Source organism: Pristis pectinata, chromosome 3 (assembly GCF_009764475.1).
Source record: "Pristis pectinata isolate sPriPec2 chromosome 3, sPriPec2.1.pri, whole genome shotgun sequence".
NCBI classification, from domain to species: domain Eukaryota; kingdom Metazoa; phylum Chordata; class Chondrichthyes; order Rhinopristiformes; family Pristidae; genus Pristis; species Pristis pectinata.
The window spans coordinates 4,510,786-4,524,988 of NC_067407.1; the positions used below are offsets into that span (position 1 = coordinate 4,510,786).

Genomic DNA, 14,203 nt, shown 5'->3' on the forward strand with positions numbered 1-14,203 from the left:
AAAGGACCTGTGCTGTACTGTACTATGTTTTAAGTGGTATGGGAGGGGAGGAGAGTGAGAGAGAGAGGGAGAGAGAGGGAGGGAGGGAGAGGGGGAGAGAGAGAGGGAGAGAGAGAGGAGAGAGAGGGAGGGAGAGGGAGAGAGGGAGGGAGAGGGGGAGAGAGACAGAGGGGGAGAGAGAGGGGGAGAGAGACAGAGGGGGAGAGAGAGGGAGAGAGAGAGCCATCCTTGACATCTGCTCTCTATAAACTACTAAAAAAAACAAGTGCCAGCACAAAATTCTCAGCACTCACTACATAATCCACCCTCCAAAGACCAGTTCAAGCAATTGATCTTTGAAAATTTAGAGTTTATTTATAAGTATCTATACAACTATCTAGAGTCATACTGCATTAAACTAGGCCCTTCAGCCCACCGAGTCTGGACAACCATCAAACACCCATTTTACTCTAATCCCATTTACTCCTCAGTTTTTATCTTTAAAAAAACCAAACTTGTCAGGACTGTAATAAACTGTTGCTCTGTAGTTCCAATGAAATACTTGGAACACAATAAAATGTGATGCCCTTCAGTTTTCAGGTGTTTTTCAATCTGCTTCTGTAATGAATCACTCACAGGCTGTCCATGGGAATGCCCACAGCACTCAGTGAGTCTGCTGACACAGTCAAGTTCTTTGAATCTGAGGACAATGTGCTCGTGGAAAGAACAGAGTGCACATTAGGAACTGTGTAGTCAGAGTCCTCTGTCTTTTCACTGCTGTCGTCCGAGTTGATGTGGAACCTTGCAACTCGTGGATTTGATGCCAAAATGTTTCTCTGAAGCTGAAGAGAACAATGTGGATGAGTTAAATATTATTCCCAACTCAGCATTCACCTCAAGGCTAGGAAACAAACGGGCAACCGAGATTATATGCTATTTATGAAGACAAAATTTCTCCTTGGAGCGACGGAGGATGAGGGGGGACCCGATAGAGGTGTATAAGATGATGAGAGGCATTGATCGTGTGGATAGTCAGAGGCTTTTCCCCAGGGCTGAAATAGTTGCCACAAGAGGACACAGGTTTAAGGTGCTGGGGAGTAGGTACAGAGGAGATGTCAGGGGTAAGTTTTTTACTCAGAGAGTGGTGAGTGTGTGGAATGGGCTGCCGGCAACGGTGGTGGAGGTGGATACGATAGGGTCTTTTAAGAGACTTTTGGATAGGTACATGGAGCTGAGAAAAATAGAGGGCTGTGGGTAAGCCTAGTGATTTCTAAGGTAGGGACATGTTCGGCACAGCTTTGTGGGCCGAAGGGCCTGTATTGTGCTGTAGGTTTTCTATGTTTCTATGTTTCTAAAATTCAGGAAGAATAAAGGAAATTTTCAATATCTTTCTTCAGGAAAACCCAAGCGCTGGTTTTCCAGGGACGACGGGAGCATTCATGTTGGTCCATAATTCTTGTGATTGAAGTGCATCTCAAAGTGCTGATTCTAGCAAATCATTTTACACAAAGTTATTTGCAAGAGATAAGGACGTGGGTTTCGCAGGGATAACACAACATGGAAACCACACAGGTCACTGGCGATTGAGCCTTCCATGGATACAAGGACCTGTACATGTCCGTAGCAACTTGTATGTTTCCTGATGAAATTTACAAGCACTCCAAACCGCAGCTTAGCATCAAACCTGGCCCACACTCTGAACCCCTGGCTCTGCTCATACACCTGGCACACACTCCAGATCCTAGAAAAGATTCACATTGATGTTGCCTCGATTGGAGGGGTTGAGTTATCAGGAGAATATTGGATAGGCTGGGTCTTGTTTTCCCTGGGGTGAAGGAGGCTGAGAGGTCACAAGACAGAGGTACGTACAATTATCAGAGGTGTAGATCGGGTAGATAGCCAGAGTCTGTTTCCCATAGTAGGGGACTCCAAGACTAGAAGGCATAGGTTTAAGGTGAAGAGGAAGGAGGTTTAAAGATAAGATAAGATATCTTTATTAGTCACATGGACATTGAAACACACAGTGAAATGCATCTTTTGCGTAGAGTGTTCTGGGGGCAGCCCACAAGTGTCGCCCCCAGAACATAGCATGCCCACAACTTCCTAGCCCGTATGTCTTTGGAATGTGGGAGGAGGAAACCCACGCAGACACGGGGAGAACGTACAAACTCCTTACAGACAGTGGCCGGAATTGAACCCAGGTCACTGGCACTGTAAAGCGTTAGGCTAACCGCTACACTACTGTGCCTGCCCTGAAGGGGATCTGGGGGGTCAAAGTTTCACACAAAGGGTAGTTGATGTCTGGAATGAGCTGCCAGAGTGGAGGCAGGAACAGTAACAAGATTTAAGAGGCATCTGGACAGGTACATGAATGAGCAGGGCACAGAGGGAGATGGAATTAATGTAGGCAGGTGGGATTGGTGTAGGTAGGTACAATGGTCAGCAGAGATGCAATGGGCCGAAGGGCCTGTCCCTATGCTGTACAACTCTATGACTATGAAGTGGAGCCTTGTGCAGTCCTTGTGACCAGGCAGAAAGTAAATGTATTGTGATTTATGATTCATCCAGCAATGAGAAACAGTGGCCTTTCTACATATCCAGACCCACAGGAACACTGAGCAGAGAAATGTAACGACAAATGGAATTGGGATGGAAGTGTGTTTTAACTGGGAGTTGCAGACCACTTAAAATAACAGCTCCATGCTGCAGTTCCCACGAGCCCCTTCCCACCCCCTCCCTTTCTCCCTCACACGTTTATCGAGTGTGAATCAGATTGAAGTAAACTTCACAATCTCACGACTCTCCTGAATTTCCAATGAGTGACTGTCAGATAGGGATGGCCTCTGGCTCCATCTCTTCCTCAGTGGAATTGTCTCTATCCCCCATCAAAGTCTTTAATATTGTTAAAGGGCTCTGGATTGAGGAAGATAGGTCACAGCAGAAAAGCAGGCTCTTCGGTCCATCATGTTCATTCTATCATTGTACCCAGCTACACTAATCCCATTTGCCGAAAAAATGTATGAAAAATTATTGATGATGAAACATAATTTGAACAAAAATGAAATAAGAGTCTGAATCCCTCAGTCCTGTTTTAACTCCTTGCTTCAGGCTATCTGGGAATATTAACTTTGGGGGTGTGTGCCTGGCATGTGTTGCCCACTGTTATTTACCCTGACAATGGAATGAAGTGTGGGTCACTGCGATCCTTTCCTACAACAGCTGCATAGGATTGAGGAGCCTACCAGGCCAGTTCAGAAGGTAGTTTACACGTCCACAATGCTGCACAGATTCAGAGTCACACACAGGGCAAATAAAACCCTTGATTAATTAATTTAATTAAACAAAGACTGCTGGAATGCTGCCAGGACTTGAGTTATAGGGAGGGGTTGGACAGGTTAGGACTTTATTTCTTGGAGCATAGGAGACCTTGAGGTGATCTTATGGAGGTGTATAAAATCATGAGGGGCATAGATACGGTGAATGCACTCAGTCTTTTTCCCTGGGAAAGGGAATCAAAAACTAGAGGGCATAGGTTTAAGCTGAGAGGGGAAAGATTTAGGAGGAACTTGAAGGGCAACTTTTTTTACACAAAGGGTGGTATCTATGTGGAATGAGCTGCCAGAGGAAGTGGTTGAGGCAGGTACAAAAACAACTTTTAAAAGACAGATGGACAGGTACATGGATTGGAAGGTTATGGGCCAAACGCTGGCAAATGGGACTAGCATGGATGGGGCATCTTGGTTGGCATGGACAAGATGGGCTGAAGGGCCTGTTTCCATGTTATATGGCTCTATGACAGGCATGGCAGGACAGGTGATGTTTTTCAAGCATTGGGTTGAATGGAAACCATATTTGCACTTCATGTCTTCAGCACAGCACAGGTGTGATGGACTGTAGGATTCAAATACAACAAGGAAGGGAGAAGTTACCCGGACAGTTCTTTGTCAATAGGCAGTCACGCTCCTTAGATGAAGCATTCCAGAACCTGTCAGCTGAGGGACAGGAGGGTGTTAACTACAAGTGAGGCGAGAATGGGGAGGAAGCCAGAAGGCAGCAATGCAGGAGCGTCAGCGCTCGCAGCCTGTGTGAATGAAAGCAGAGGCTGCAGGGAGCATGCACAGACTGGCCGCAGTGTCATGGTAGAGGCTACCTGTCAGGGATGAAGGGGAAAGACTTGGCTGCTGTTGTCGAGGTGGGGACCAATGACAAAGAAAGGACTAAGAAATCTGCAGTCTGTAACCTGAGTATTACTCCCCATTACTGTAATTTTGTTTAATAATCCTTCTTAAAGCACAAATACACCACATCTACTTGTTCTCCTTTTTCTTTTCTATTAGCTATAACCTTAAAGAATTGTGAAGGATCTGTCAGTGCTGATTTCTCTTCCATAGATCCATGTCGACTCTACCAAATCACATCACTATTTTCCAAGTGCCCTGTTACCACTTCCCTGACAATACACTCCAGCATCTCCCCTCCTCCTGGATAGCTTGCTATTCCCTTCAGATGTCATGGTCTGAAGTTTTTATCAGTTAGTGAAGAACTAAACCAGGCACCTGGCCTTGCGTATTATCACAAGTTGGGGAGAAGATGAGACTTTGAAAAGAACCAGAGGGAAAAAGTCTGGTCTGATCAGGTAGAATTTGTATTTAGATGGGCCAGTCTTAATCATTTGGAAATCTCATTAAACTGTACAAGATGTCTCCTACACAGATATAAAACACTTTTTAAGGCAAAATGAGTTTGACAATCAAACTACTTTCAAACACAAATTTCTGTTCCTTGCTAGATCCCAAGTGTGAACCAGCAAAGATGAGCTCATTAACTTCTCAGTTCTAAAGGATGGTCTCTTATTATTTCTGCAAACAGCTGTCAGGAGGATAAAAGATTAGGCAACTATTTCCTCATCCTTTTTGATTTCACCCTTGGTCAAGGGCAACAAAGTGCCTGTAACTGTTTTACATAAACAGGATCTTTCATCACACAAGACTCATTCAGTTGGTTGGGTGTGTTCTATATTTTAAGTCCCTACCTTAGAGAAATCGGGTTTTACAGGAGGGTTTTCCCGCAGCTCTGGATCATTGTATTCATTATTTACATAGTACCCAATCCTGTAAGTGCAGGTTATCAAAATGACCGTCACTCCCACAGCATCGGCGTCAGGAATAAGGGAAGGATTCACTGCATCTGCCTGAAACAAAGCAGAAATCGAAGGTCAAGGAACAGCTGGTGTGAGCTCAATGGACACAAAAACCACCAGCATCAGAATGGAATAGACAGTCCTTTCTGTTGGGAGGTGATTATTAATTAAACCTTTGGTAAAAGACTTCTTGATAAAAAACAGCAGATTGATATGGACTGAGACTATAATATCCAGTACAAGCCCACAGACTCACAACCCCGTTGACTGAATCCCCTCCCATTCTGCTTCTTCATAGGACTCAAGTCCATTCTCTCTGTTTCTCGACTGCCATCATGTCTGAACATCCCTGTCCTTAGCCCAGCACTTGAACACAAGAGATAAAGCTTGTGTCTGCAAGCATCTTCAGCCAAGCATGCTGAGTGGACAATCCCAGGTTCATTCTGAGATCCTTAGCACAACAGTGACTTGCCCAACCTATTTAGTTCACTCCATGTCTGCCTGAAAATATGGTGCACAGGAACTTGGACACACCTTGACAAAATCCCAGTTATAGCACTGACAGTCTTGGGATCGAACTGGTCCATTCTCATGCCAAGGAATTCCAGTAATGCTGTGGCACTCACATACACAGGCATTCCTTCAGCAAGCAATTAAGGGACATTCATCACCACCCTCGCAGGCTGACCTCAAGTGAGTGCTTCATCCACATCCAAAAGCAAACCATTTTACAATTGCAATGTCCGACAAGTGTTACTGGATATAGAGAAAGAACAAAAACCCTACTTGATCTTTCTGTTCTCCGACCATAGAACGTAGCAATCAGCAGTTGCACTGGAACGATTGCTTTGGATAAGATTAGCTAACCCCAGATAGACAGAACTTCTGACTCCCTTGTCCATATTGACAAGGATTTCTCTGGAAGAGGAGGCTGAGGGGGTGGGGGGTGGGGCAGGGGACTGAATTGACATGTAAGTTAGATAGGTTTATAGGAAAGGAGTCAAAAACCAGGGGTGGACTCCTGGCAGGGAGATGACGAAACATTTTTTTCACTGTTTAGATGTCTGGAACTCTGCCTGAAAAGACGGTGAAGGCTGAAATCCTCATCGTGTTTAATCAGTACTGGGATGTGTATTTGAAGAGCAGTGACCCACAGGGCTAATAGACCTGGTGCTGGAAGGTGGGATGAGACTGAAGAGCTTTCTTACAACCAACACAGACATAGGCTGAATGGCCCCAAGTTATACATTTTCAATTATTCTACTGAGATTAGTCTTTGGATAATCTCAAAGAGTAGTCTAGGTTGACTGCTTCATTCCAAGCAAAGTAGGTTTTGAAATATTGTCTTTCTGAGTTTTTTTGATACTGAAACTTGTCCACTCTCACTGCTTACTGTTCTATTGGCTATACTTGTCAAAAAGTGACAATTATTGCCTCATTTTGCATCACAAATACACTAACTAGAAAATTTAATTTCAATTCAACCTCCCTACAGTAACAAACAGCCCTGTTAGCCAGACTCCATGGCCTTGACCTCTCCTCCCTTCCTGCACTGTTCCATCTCTTTTGTCTCAGTGCAGCATGGTGAGGAAGCAGTTAGTGCTGCTGCCTCACAGCTCTAGGGACACACATTCGACCCTGACCTCAGGTACGGTCTGTGTGGAGTTTGCATGTTCTCCTTGCGTGGGTTTCTCCCAGGTTCTCTGGTTTCCTCCCACATCCCAAAAATCTGTTGGTAATTAAATGGCGACTGTAAATTGTCGCTTGCAGTTATAGAGTGATACAGCAGGGAAACAGGCCCTTCGGCCCAACTCGTCCATGCTGACTGTGTTGCCTAGTGAGCTAGTCCCATCTGCCCACATTTGGCCCATAACCCTCTAAACCTCTCCTATCCGTGGACTTATCAAGATGGCTTTTAAATGTTGCTGATGTGCCTGCCTCAACCACTGTTTCTGGCAGCTCATTCCAAATACGCACCACCCTTTGCCTGAAGAAGCTGCCCCTGATGTCCCTTTTAAATCTCTTGCCTCTGATCTTAAATCTTTGCCCTTTTGTTTTTAGCAGTCCCTCCCTGGGAAAAAGACTATGTGCTTTCACCCTGTCTATGCCCCTTATGATCTTATACACCTCTATCAGGTCACCCCTCAATCTCCTATGTTCTGGGGAGTAAAGTCCTGGTCTACACAACCTCTCCTTGTAACTCAGGCCCCCAAGTCCAGGCAACATCCTGGTAAATCTTTTCTGTGCTCCTTCTAGTTTAATAACATCTTTCCTGTGACAGGGCGACCAAAACTGTACACAGTGCTCCAAGTGTGGCCTCTCCAACATCTTAAGTAACTGCAACATAACTTCCCAACTCCTATACTCAGTGCCCTGACTGATGAAGGCCAGTGTATCAAACACCTTCTTCACCACCCTATCTACCTGTGATGCCGCTTTCAGCAAACTATGCTCTTGCAATCCCAGGTCCCTCTGTTCCATAATGCTCCCCAGGGCCCTACCATTCACTGTACAAGTCCTACCCAGGTTTGATCTCCCAAAATGCAATACCTCGCATTTATCTGGCTTGAAAACCATTTGCTAGTCCTCAGCCCACATACTTAGCTGTTCAAAATCCCCCTGTAATTTTTCATAACCTACTACACAGTCTACAACACCAGCTATTTTAGTATCACCCAGAAATTACTAACCATGCCTTGTACATTCACATCCAAATCGTTTATATAAATTACAAACAACCAAGGTCCCAGCACCAACTCCTGTGGCACACCACTGACACAGGCCTCTAGTCTGAGAAACAACCCTCGACCATCACTGTCTGCTCCCTACCACTGATCCAATTATGAATCCAATCTTCTATCTCCCCCTAGCTCCCATGCAATCTAACCTGCCAGACTAGCCTGCCATGAAGGACCTTGTCAAAGGCCTTGCTAAAGTTCATGTAGATAACATCCACTGCCCTATCCTCATCTATCTTCTTGGTTGCCTCCTCGGAGAACTCCAAGAGATTTGTCAGAAACGACTTCCCACACACAAAACCGTGCTGACTATCCCGAATCAGACCCCATCTCTCCAAACGTTGGTAGATTCTGTCCCTCAGAATCCCCTCCAGCAACCTACCCACCACTGATGTCAGACTCACCGGCCTGTAGTTTCCTGGCTTGTTTTTGTGACCCTTTTTAAGCAATGACACTACATTAACCACTCTCCAGTCCTCCAGAACCTCACCTGTGGTCAGAGGTGAAACAAAAATCTCTGCAATGACTTCCACAATTTCTTCTCTAGCTTCCCACAAGGTTTGAGAACGCATCAGGTCAGGCCTGGGGATTTATCCACCTTAATGCATTTTAAGGCCTTCTCCTTGCTAATTCGTATGTGGCCCAAGACATCTCCACTCAATTCCCTCATCTCCATCATTTTCTCCACAGTAAAAACAGAAGGGAAATATTCATAAAAAATCTCTCTCATTTCCTTTGGTTCCACACACAGATGGCCATGCAGATGGGCATGTGTGGGAGGGAATGGGACTAATGGGATTGATTCCCCTGCAAGTCTGCATGGACCTGACAGGCCAAGTAACCACCTTCTGTGTTGTAATCCACAAGTATAAGTGCTTTCTGTACTGAGGGGAGGATGTTTTTATTGGTCATGTCTCCCAGAGCAAGCTCCAATTCCAGCTTCCCTGACAGAAACTGCACATTGTTACATATGGACTAAATCGTAGATTTGCAACAAACAGTTTTAATTGAATCAGGTACCCACAGCACTGGCAAAGTATCATAGAACCATAGAACAATACAGCACAATACAGGCCCTTCAGCCCACCATGTTGTGCCAACCTTTAAACCTCACCTAAGACTATCTAACCCCTTCCTCCCACATATCCCCTTATTTTAAATTCCTCCATATGCTTATCTAACAATCTCTTGAACTTGACCAAGTATCTGCATCCACCACCACCCCCAGGCACCAACCACTCTCTGGGTGAAAAACCTCCCTCTGATATCTCCCTTGAACTTCCCACCCATTACTTTAAAGCCATGCCCTCTTGTATTGAGCATTGGTGCCCTGTGAACGAGGCGCTGACGGTCTATCTATTTCTCTTAATATTTTGTATACCTCTATCATGTCTCCCCTTGTCTCGCCACAAGATGGTGCTCCAAGGATATTTGCTAAATGTATGCTCAATTCCTGGACCCAGGAATAACCCAAATTCTACAAGAAAACTCTTCTATCCAGTTTTACAATCTACAGAAAATGAACTAACTATTGTAAGTGTGAGTTTAGTACATCAGATTCTAATTTAAATATTATGGCATGGTAAAACTTGATTTACTGACTATGAAACTGACAATATTCATCAGAACCAAACTCCAACTCAATATGTCAAAAATGTGTTTAAATGTGAAGGCTTTAGTCATAGAGTCATAAAGTGCTACAGCACAGAAACAGGCCCTTCGGCACACCTAGTCCACGCCAGCCTGGTTTTCTGCCAAGTCCCATCTACCTGGACCCAGACCATATCCCTCCAAACCCCTCCCATCCATGTACCTATCCAAACCTCTCTTAAATGTTACAATTGAACCCACATTCACTATTTCCGCTGGCAGCTCATTCCACACTCGCACCTCCCTCTGAGTGAAGTAGTTCTCCCTCAGATTCAGCTTAAATATTTCACCTTTCACCCTAAACCTATGACCTCTAGTTCTAGTCTCACCCAACCTGAGGGAAAAAGCCTGCATCCGTCACCCTATCTATACCCCTCCTAATTTTGTATACCTCTATAAGCTCTCCCCTCATTCTCCCGCACTCCAGGGAATAAATTCCTAACCTATTCAACCTTTCCCTGTAACTCAGGCAACATCCGTGTAAATTTTCTCTGCACTCTTTCAAGCTTATTGATATCTTTCCTGTAAGTAGGTGACCAGAACTGCACACAATACTCTAAATTTGACCTCACCAATGTCTTGTACAACTTCAACATAACATCCCAGCTCCTGTACTCAATGCCCTGATTTATGAAGGCCGAAGTACCAAATGCTCTCTTTACAACCCTATCTACCTGAGATGCCACTTTCAAGGAATTATGGATCTGTATTCCCAGGTCCCTCTGTTCTACCGCACACCTCAGAGCCCTACCATTCACTGGGTAAGTCTTACCCTGGCTTGTCCTCCCGAAGTGCATCACCTCACACTTGTCTGCATTAAATTCCATCTGCCATTTTTCAGCCCATTTTCCCAGCTGGTCCAGATCACTTTGCAAGCTTTGATAGCCTTCCTCGCTGTCCACTATGCCCCCAATCTTGATGTCTTCTGTAAATTTGCTGATCCAGTTTACCACATTATCATCTAAATCATGAATATAGTTGATAAACAGCAACGGACCCAGCACCGATCCCTGCAGCACACCACTAGTCACAGGCCTCCAGTCAGAGACACAACCACCTACTACAACTCTCTGGCTTCTCCCGCTTAGCCAATGTTGAATCCAATTGACTACTTCATCCTGAATGCCAAGTGACTTAACCTTCTGGACCAGCCTCCCATGTGGGACCTTGTCAAAAGCCTTGTTGAAGTCCACGTAGACAACATCCACCGCCTTCCCTTGATCCTGGTAACTTCCTCGAAAAACTCTATTAGATTGGTTAGACATGACCTGCCACACGCAGCCATATTGACTATCCCTAATCAGGCCCTGTCTATCCAAATACTTACATATCCTGTCCCTTAGAATACCTTCCAATAATTTACCCACAACTGACATAAGGCTCACTGGCCCATAATTTCCCAGGTTATTTTTAGAGCCTTTCTTGAACAACATTAGCTATCCTCCAGTCCTCCAGCACCTCACCCGTGGCTAAGGACATTTTAAATGTCTCTGCCAGGGCCCCTGCAATTTCTGCACTAGCCTCCCACAAGGTCTGAGGGGACACCTCATCAGACCCTGGGGATTTATCCACCCTAAATCGCCTCAAGACAGCAAGCACCTCCTCTTCTGTAATCCAGATATGGTCCATGACCTCATTACTCTTTTGCCTCAGTTCTATAGACTCTGTGTCTGTCTCCCAAGTAAACACAGGTGCAAAAAATCATTTAAATTCTCCCCCATCTCTTTCAGCTCCATGCATAGATGACCATGCTGATCTTCAAGAGGACCAATTTGTCCCTTGCTATCCTTTTGCTCTTAACATAGCTACAGAAACCCTTGGGATTCTCTTTCACCCTGTCTGCCAGAGCAACCTCATATCCTCTTTTTGCCCTCCTGATCTCTCTCTTCAGCGTTCTCTTGCATTTCTTATACTGCTCAAGTGCCTCATTTGATCCTAACTGCCTATACCTGATACGCACCACCTCCTTTTTCTTTACCAGGGCCTCAATATCCCTCAATGACCAAAGTTCCCTGAACATGTCAGCCTTGCCTTTTATCCTAATAGGAACATATAGATTCTGAGCTCTCAATATTTCACTTTTGAAGGCCTCCCACTTACCAAGCATCTCTTTGCTGGAAAACAATCTATCCCAATCCACACCTGCCAGATCCCTTCTGATGCCACCAAAATTGTCCTTCCTCCAGTTTAGAATCTTAACCCTAGGACCAGTCCTATCCTTCTCCATAATTATCTTGAAAATAATGGAATTATGATCACTGGATCCAAAGTGTTCCCCTACACACACTTCTGTCACCTGCCCTGGCTCATTCCCCAAGAGGAGATCCAGTATCGCTTTCCTTCTACTTGGGACCTCTACATATTGATTAAGGAAACTTTCCTGAACACATTTGACAAACTCCAGTCCTTTTACAGTATGGGAGTCCCAGTCAAAATGTGGAAAGTTAAAATCACTTACTATCACAGCTTTATATCTCCTGCAACTGTCTGCTGTCTCTCTACAAATTTGCTCCTCTAAATTCCGCTGACTATTGAGAGGTCTTCATGTTCGATCCCTTCACCCAAAAACTCAGGAAACCAGATGCTTGATGTACAAGCTGACCTATTGGATTTTAACAGTGCCAGGCAGACAGAGTATTTATCTTGGCCTGGTAATACTAAAATAAGGAATGGCTGAAGTCAGACAGACCTTAAAACAAATTCTGAATCTTGTTGTACAGATACAAATAACTGGTATTTTTTTACCGAAAAGCCCATGAGTCAACATTATTTTTGCCTACTAAAGTGCACTTAAGGGGGCTGTACATTTATTTCAGGGCTTGAAGAGCAAAGAGTTGGTGAACAGAGCCAGTAACTAGAATCACTGTGCAGAGAACTAGTTCCAAGGAACCCTTCATGGACTCAAGGCACAGTGACTGATTCTAATTTGTCTGTTAAATCACAAAAATATCCCCTGACACAAATATTTTAAAGCAAACATTGTGTTATATTTCTGCTTGCACAGCCACCTGGCATTTTATATGTTTGCAGCTCTGTTTTGAATTAGGAGTTCCAGGCAGCATTATCAGCATGAGCTATTAAGATGACAGGCACTTTGAATTGAATTGGTACAGTGAAAAACTTGTCTTGCATACCTTCCATACAGATCAATTCATTACACAGTGCATTGCGGTAAAACAGTAACAGAATGCAGAATAAAGTGTCACAGTTACAGAGAAAGTGCAGTGCAGGCAGACAATAAGGTGCAAGGCCATAATGAGGTAGATTGTGAGGTAAAGAGTCCACCTCATCGTACTAGGGAACCATTCAATAGTCTTATAACAGTGGAATAGAAGCTGTCCTTGAGCCTGGTGGTCCATGCTTTCAGGCTTTTGTATCTTCTGCCTGATGGGAGGGGGGAGAAGACAGAATGTCCGGGGTGGGTGGGGACTTTGATTATGATGGCTGCTTTACCGAGGCAGTGAGAGGCATAGACGGAGTCCAGGGAAGGGAGGCTGGTTTCCGTGATGGGCTGAGCTGTGTCCATGACTCTGCAGTTTCTTGCGGTCACGGGCAGAGCAGTTGTCATACCAAGCCGTGATACATCTGATTTTGATAGTGAACGTTAAAGATTCTACAGTGGCGTTTGAGCAGCAGGTAATTGTCCCATTTTCCCCACCGAATACCATCATAATCTGATCAACTGATTGTTCACCTCCCTGCTGTCTGACCAAAAGACCATAAGACACAGGAGCGGAATTAGGCCATTCAGCCCATCGAGTCTGCTCTGCCATTCGATCATGGCTGATTTATTTTTCCCTCTCAACCCCAATCTCCTGCCTTCTCCTCGTAACCTTTGATGCCCTCACTAATCAAGAACCTATCAACCTCTGCTTTAAATATACCCAATGACTTGGCCTCCACAGCCGTCTGTGGAAATGAATTCCACAGATTCACCACCCTCTGGCTAAAAAAAAATTCCTCCTCCTCTCTGTTCTAAAGGGACGTCCTATTCTGAGGCTGCGCCCTCTGGTCCCAGACTCTCCCACTACTGGAAACATCCTCCCCACATCCACTCTATCCAGGCCTTTCAACATTCATTTGGTTTCAATGAGTTCCCCCCTCATCCTAAACTGCAGCGAGTAGAGGCCCAGAGCCATTAAACGCTCCTCATACATTAACCCCTTTATCCCTGGGATCATTCTCGTAAACCTCCTCTGGACCCCAACGCCAGCACATCCTTCCTTAGGTATGGGGCCCAAAGCTGTTCATATGGGGTGTGAACACTGAAGTAAGTGGCCACACTTCCCAAATGTCAAGCTGGCGCCTTTCACTACTCACCGGCATACAAGGTACTTCTATAATAGATCAGGAGATGAATGCCAGATTCACAGGTGTGGGTATGAAGGAAATCTCTCACATGTACACAAGTGAAGGAGCAACAGATTAGAGGGAATTTCTAAACTGTTCGCAACCTCATTGATTTCAACAATTATAGACACCCACTTTTAGAGTGACACACAGGTTCAATTGTACTTTGGGTTCAATGTTCAATAAAAAGCCAGTCATATGTCCAAAGTTTGAGATCAGGCCTCCAACCATGACCTTCCTTCCTGCCTCTAGCTGTCACCTGGGATGACTGTTGAAAGTATCCTGACTGGGTGCATCATGGTCTGGGACGGCAATTCAAATGCGCAGGAACGTAAGAAGCTGCAGA

The 14,203-nt window shown here is 44.9% G+C and overlaps 1 protein-coding gene across 1 annotated transcript; it reads right to left on the reverse strand.

Annotated features, from left to right (window-relative positions):
* Positions 1–611: 611 nt before the first annotated feature.
* On the reverse strand, positions 612–5,176 carry LOC127568910 (histone chaperone ASF1-like; the record flags this gene model as incomplete). The annotated part of the gene is made up of 2 exons (XM_052013165.1): positions 612–821; positions 5,012–5,176. Coding segments are annotated over 2 exons (375 nt in total), but the record flags the coding sequence as incomplete, so codon positions are not given.
* Between the last annotated feature and the right edge of the window lie 9,027 nt (positions 5,177–14,203).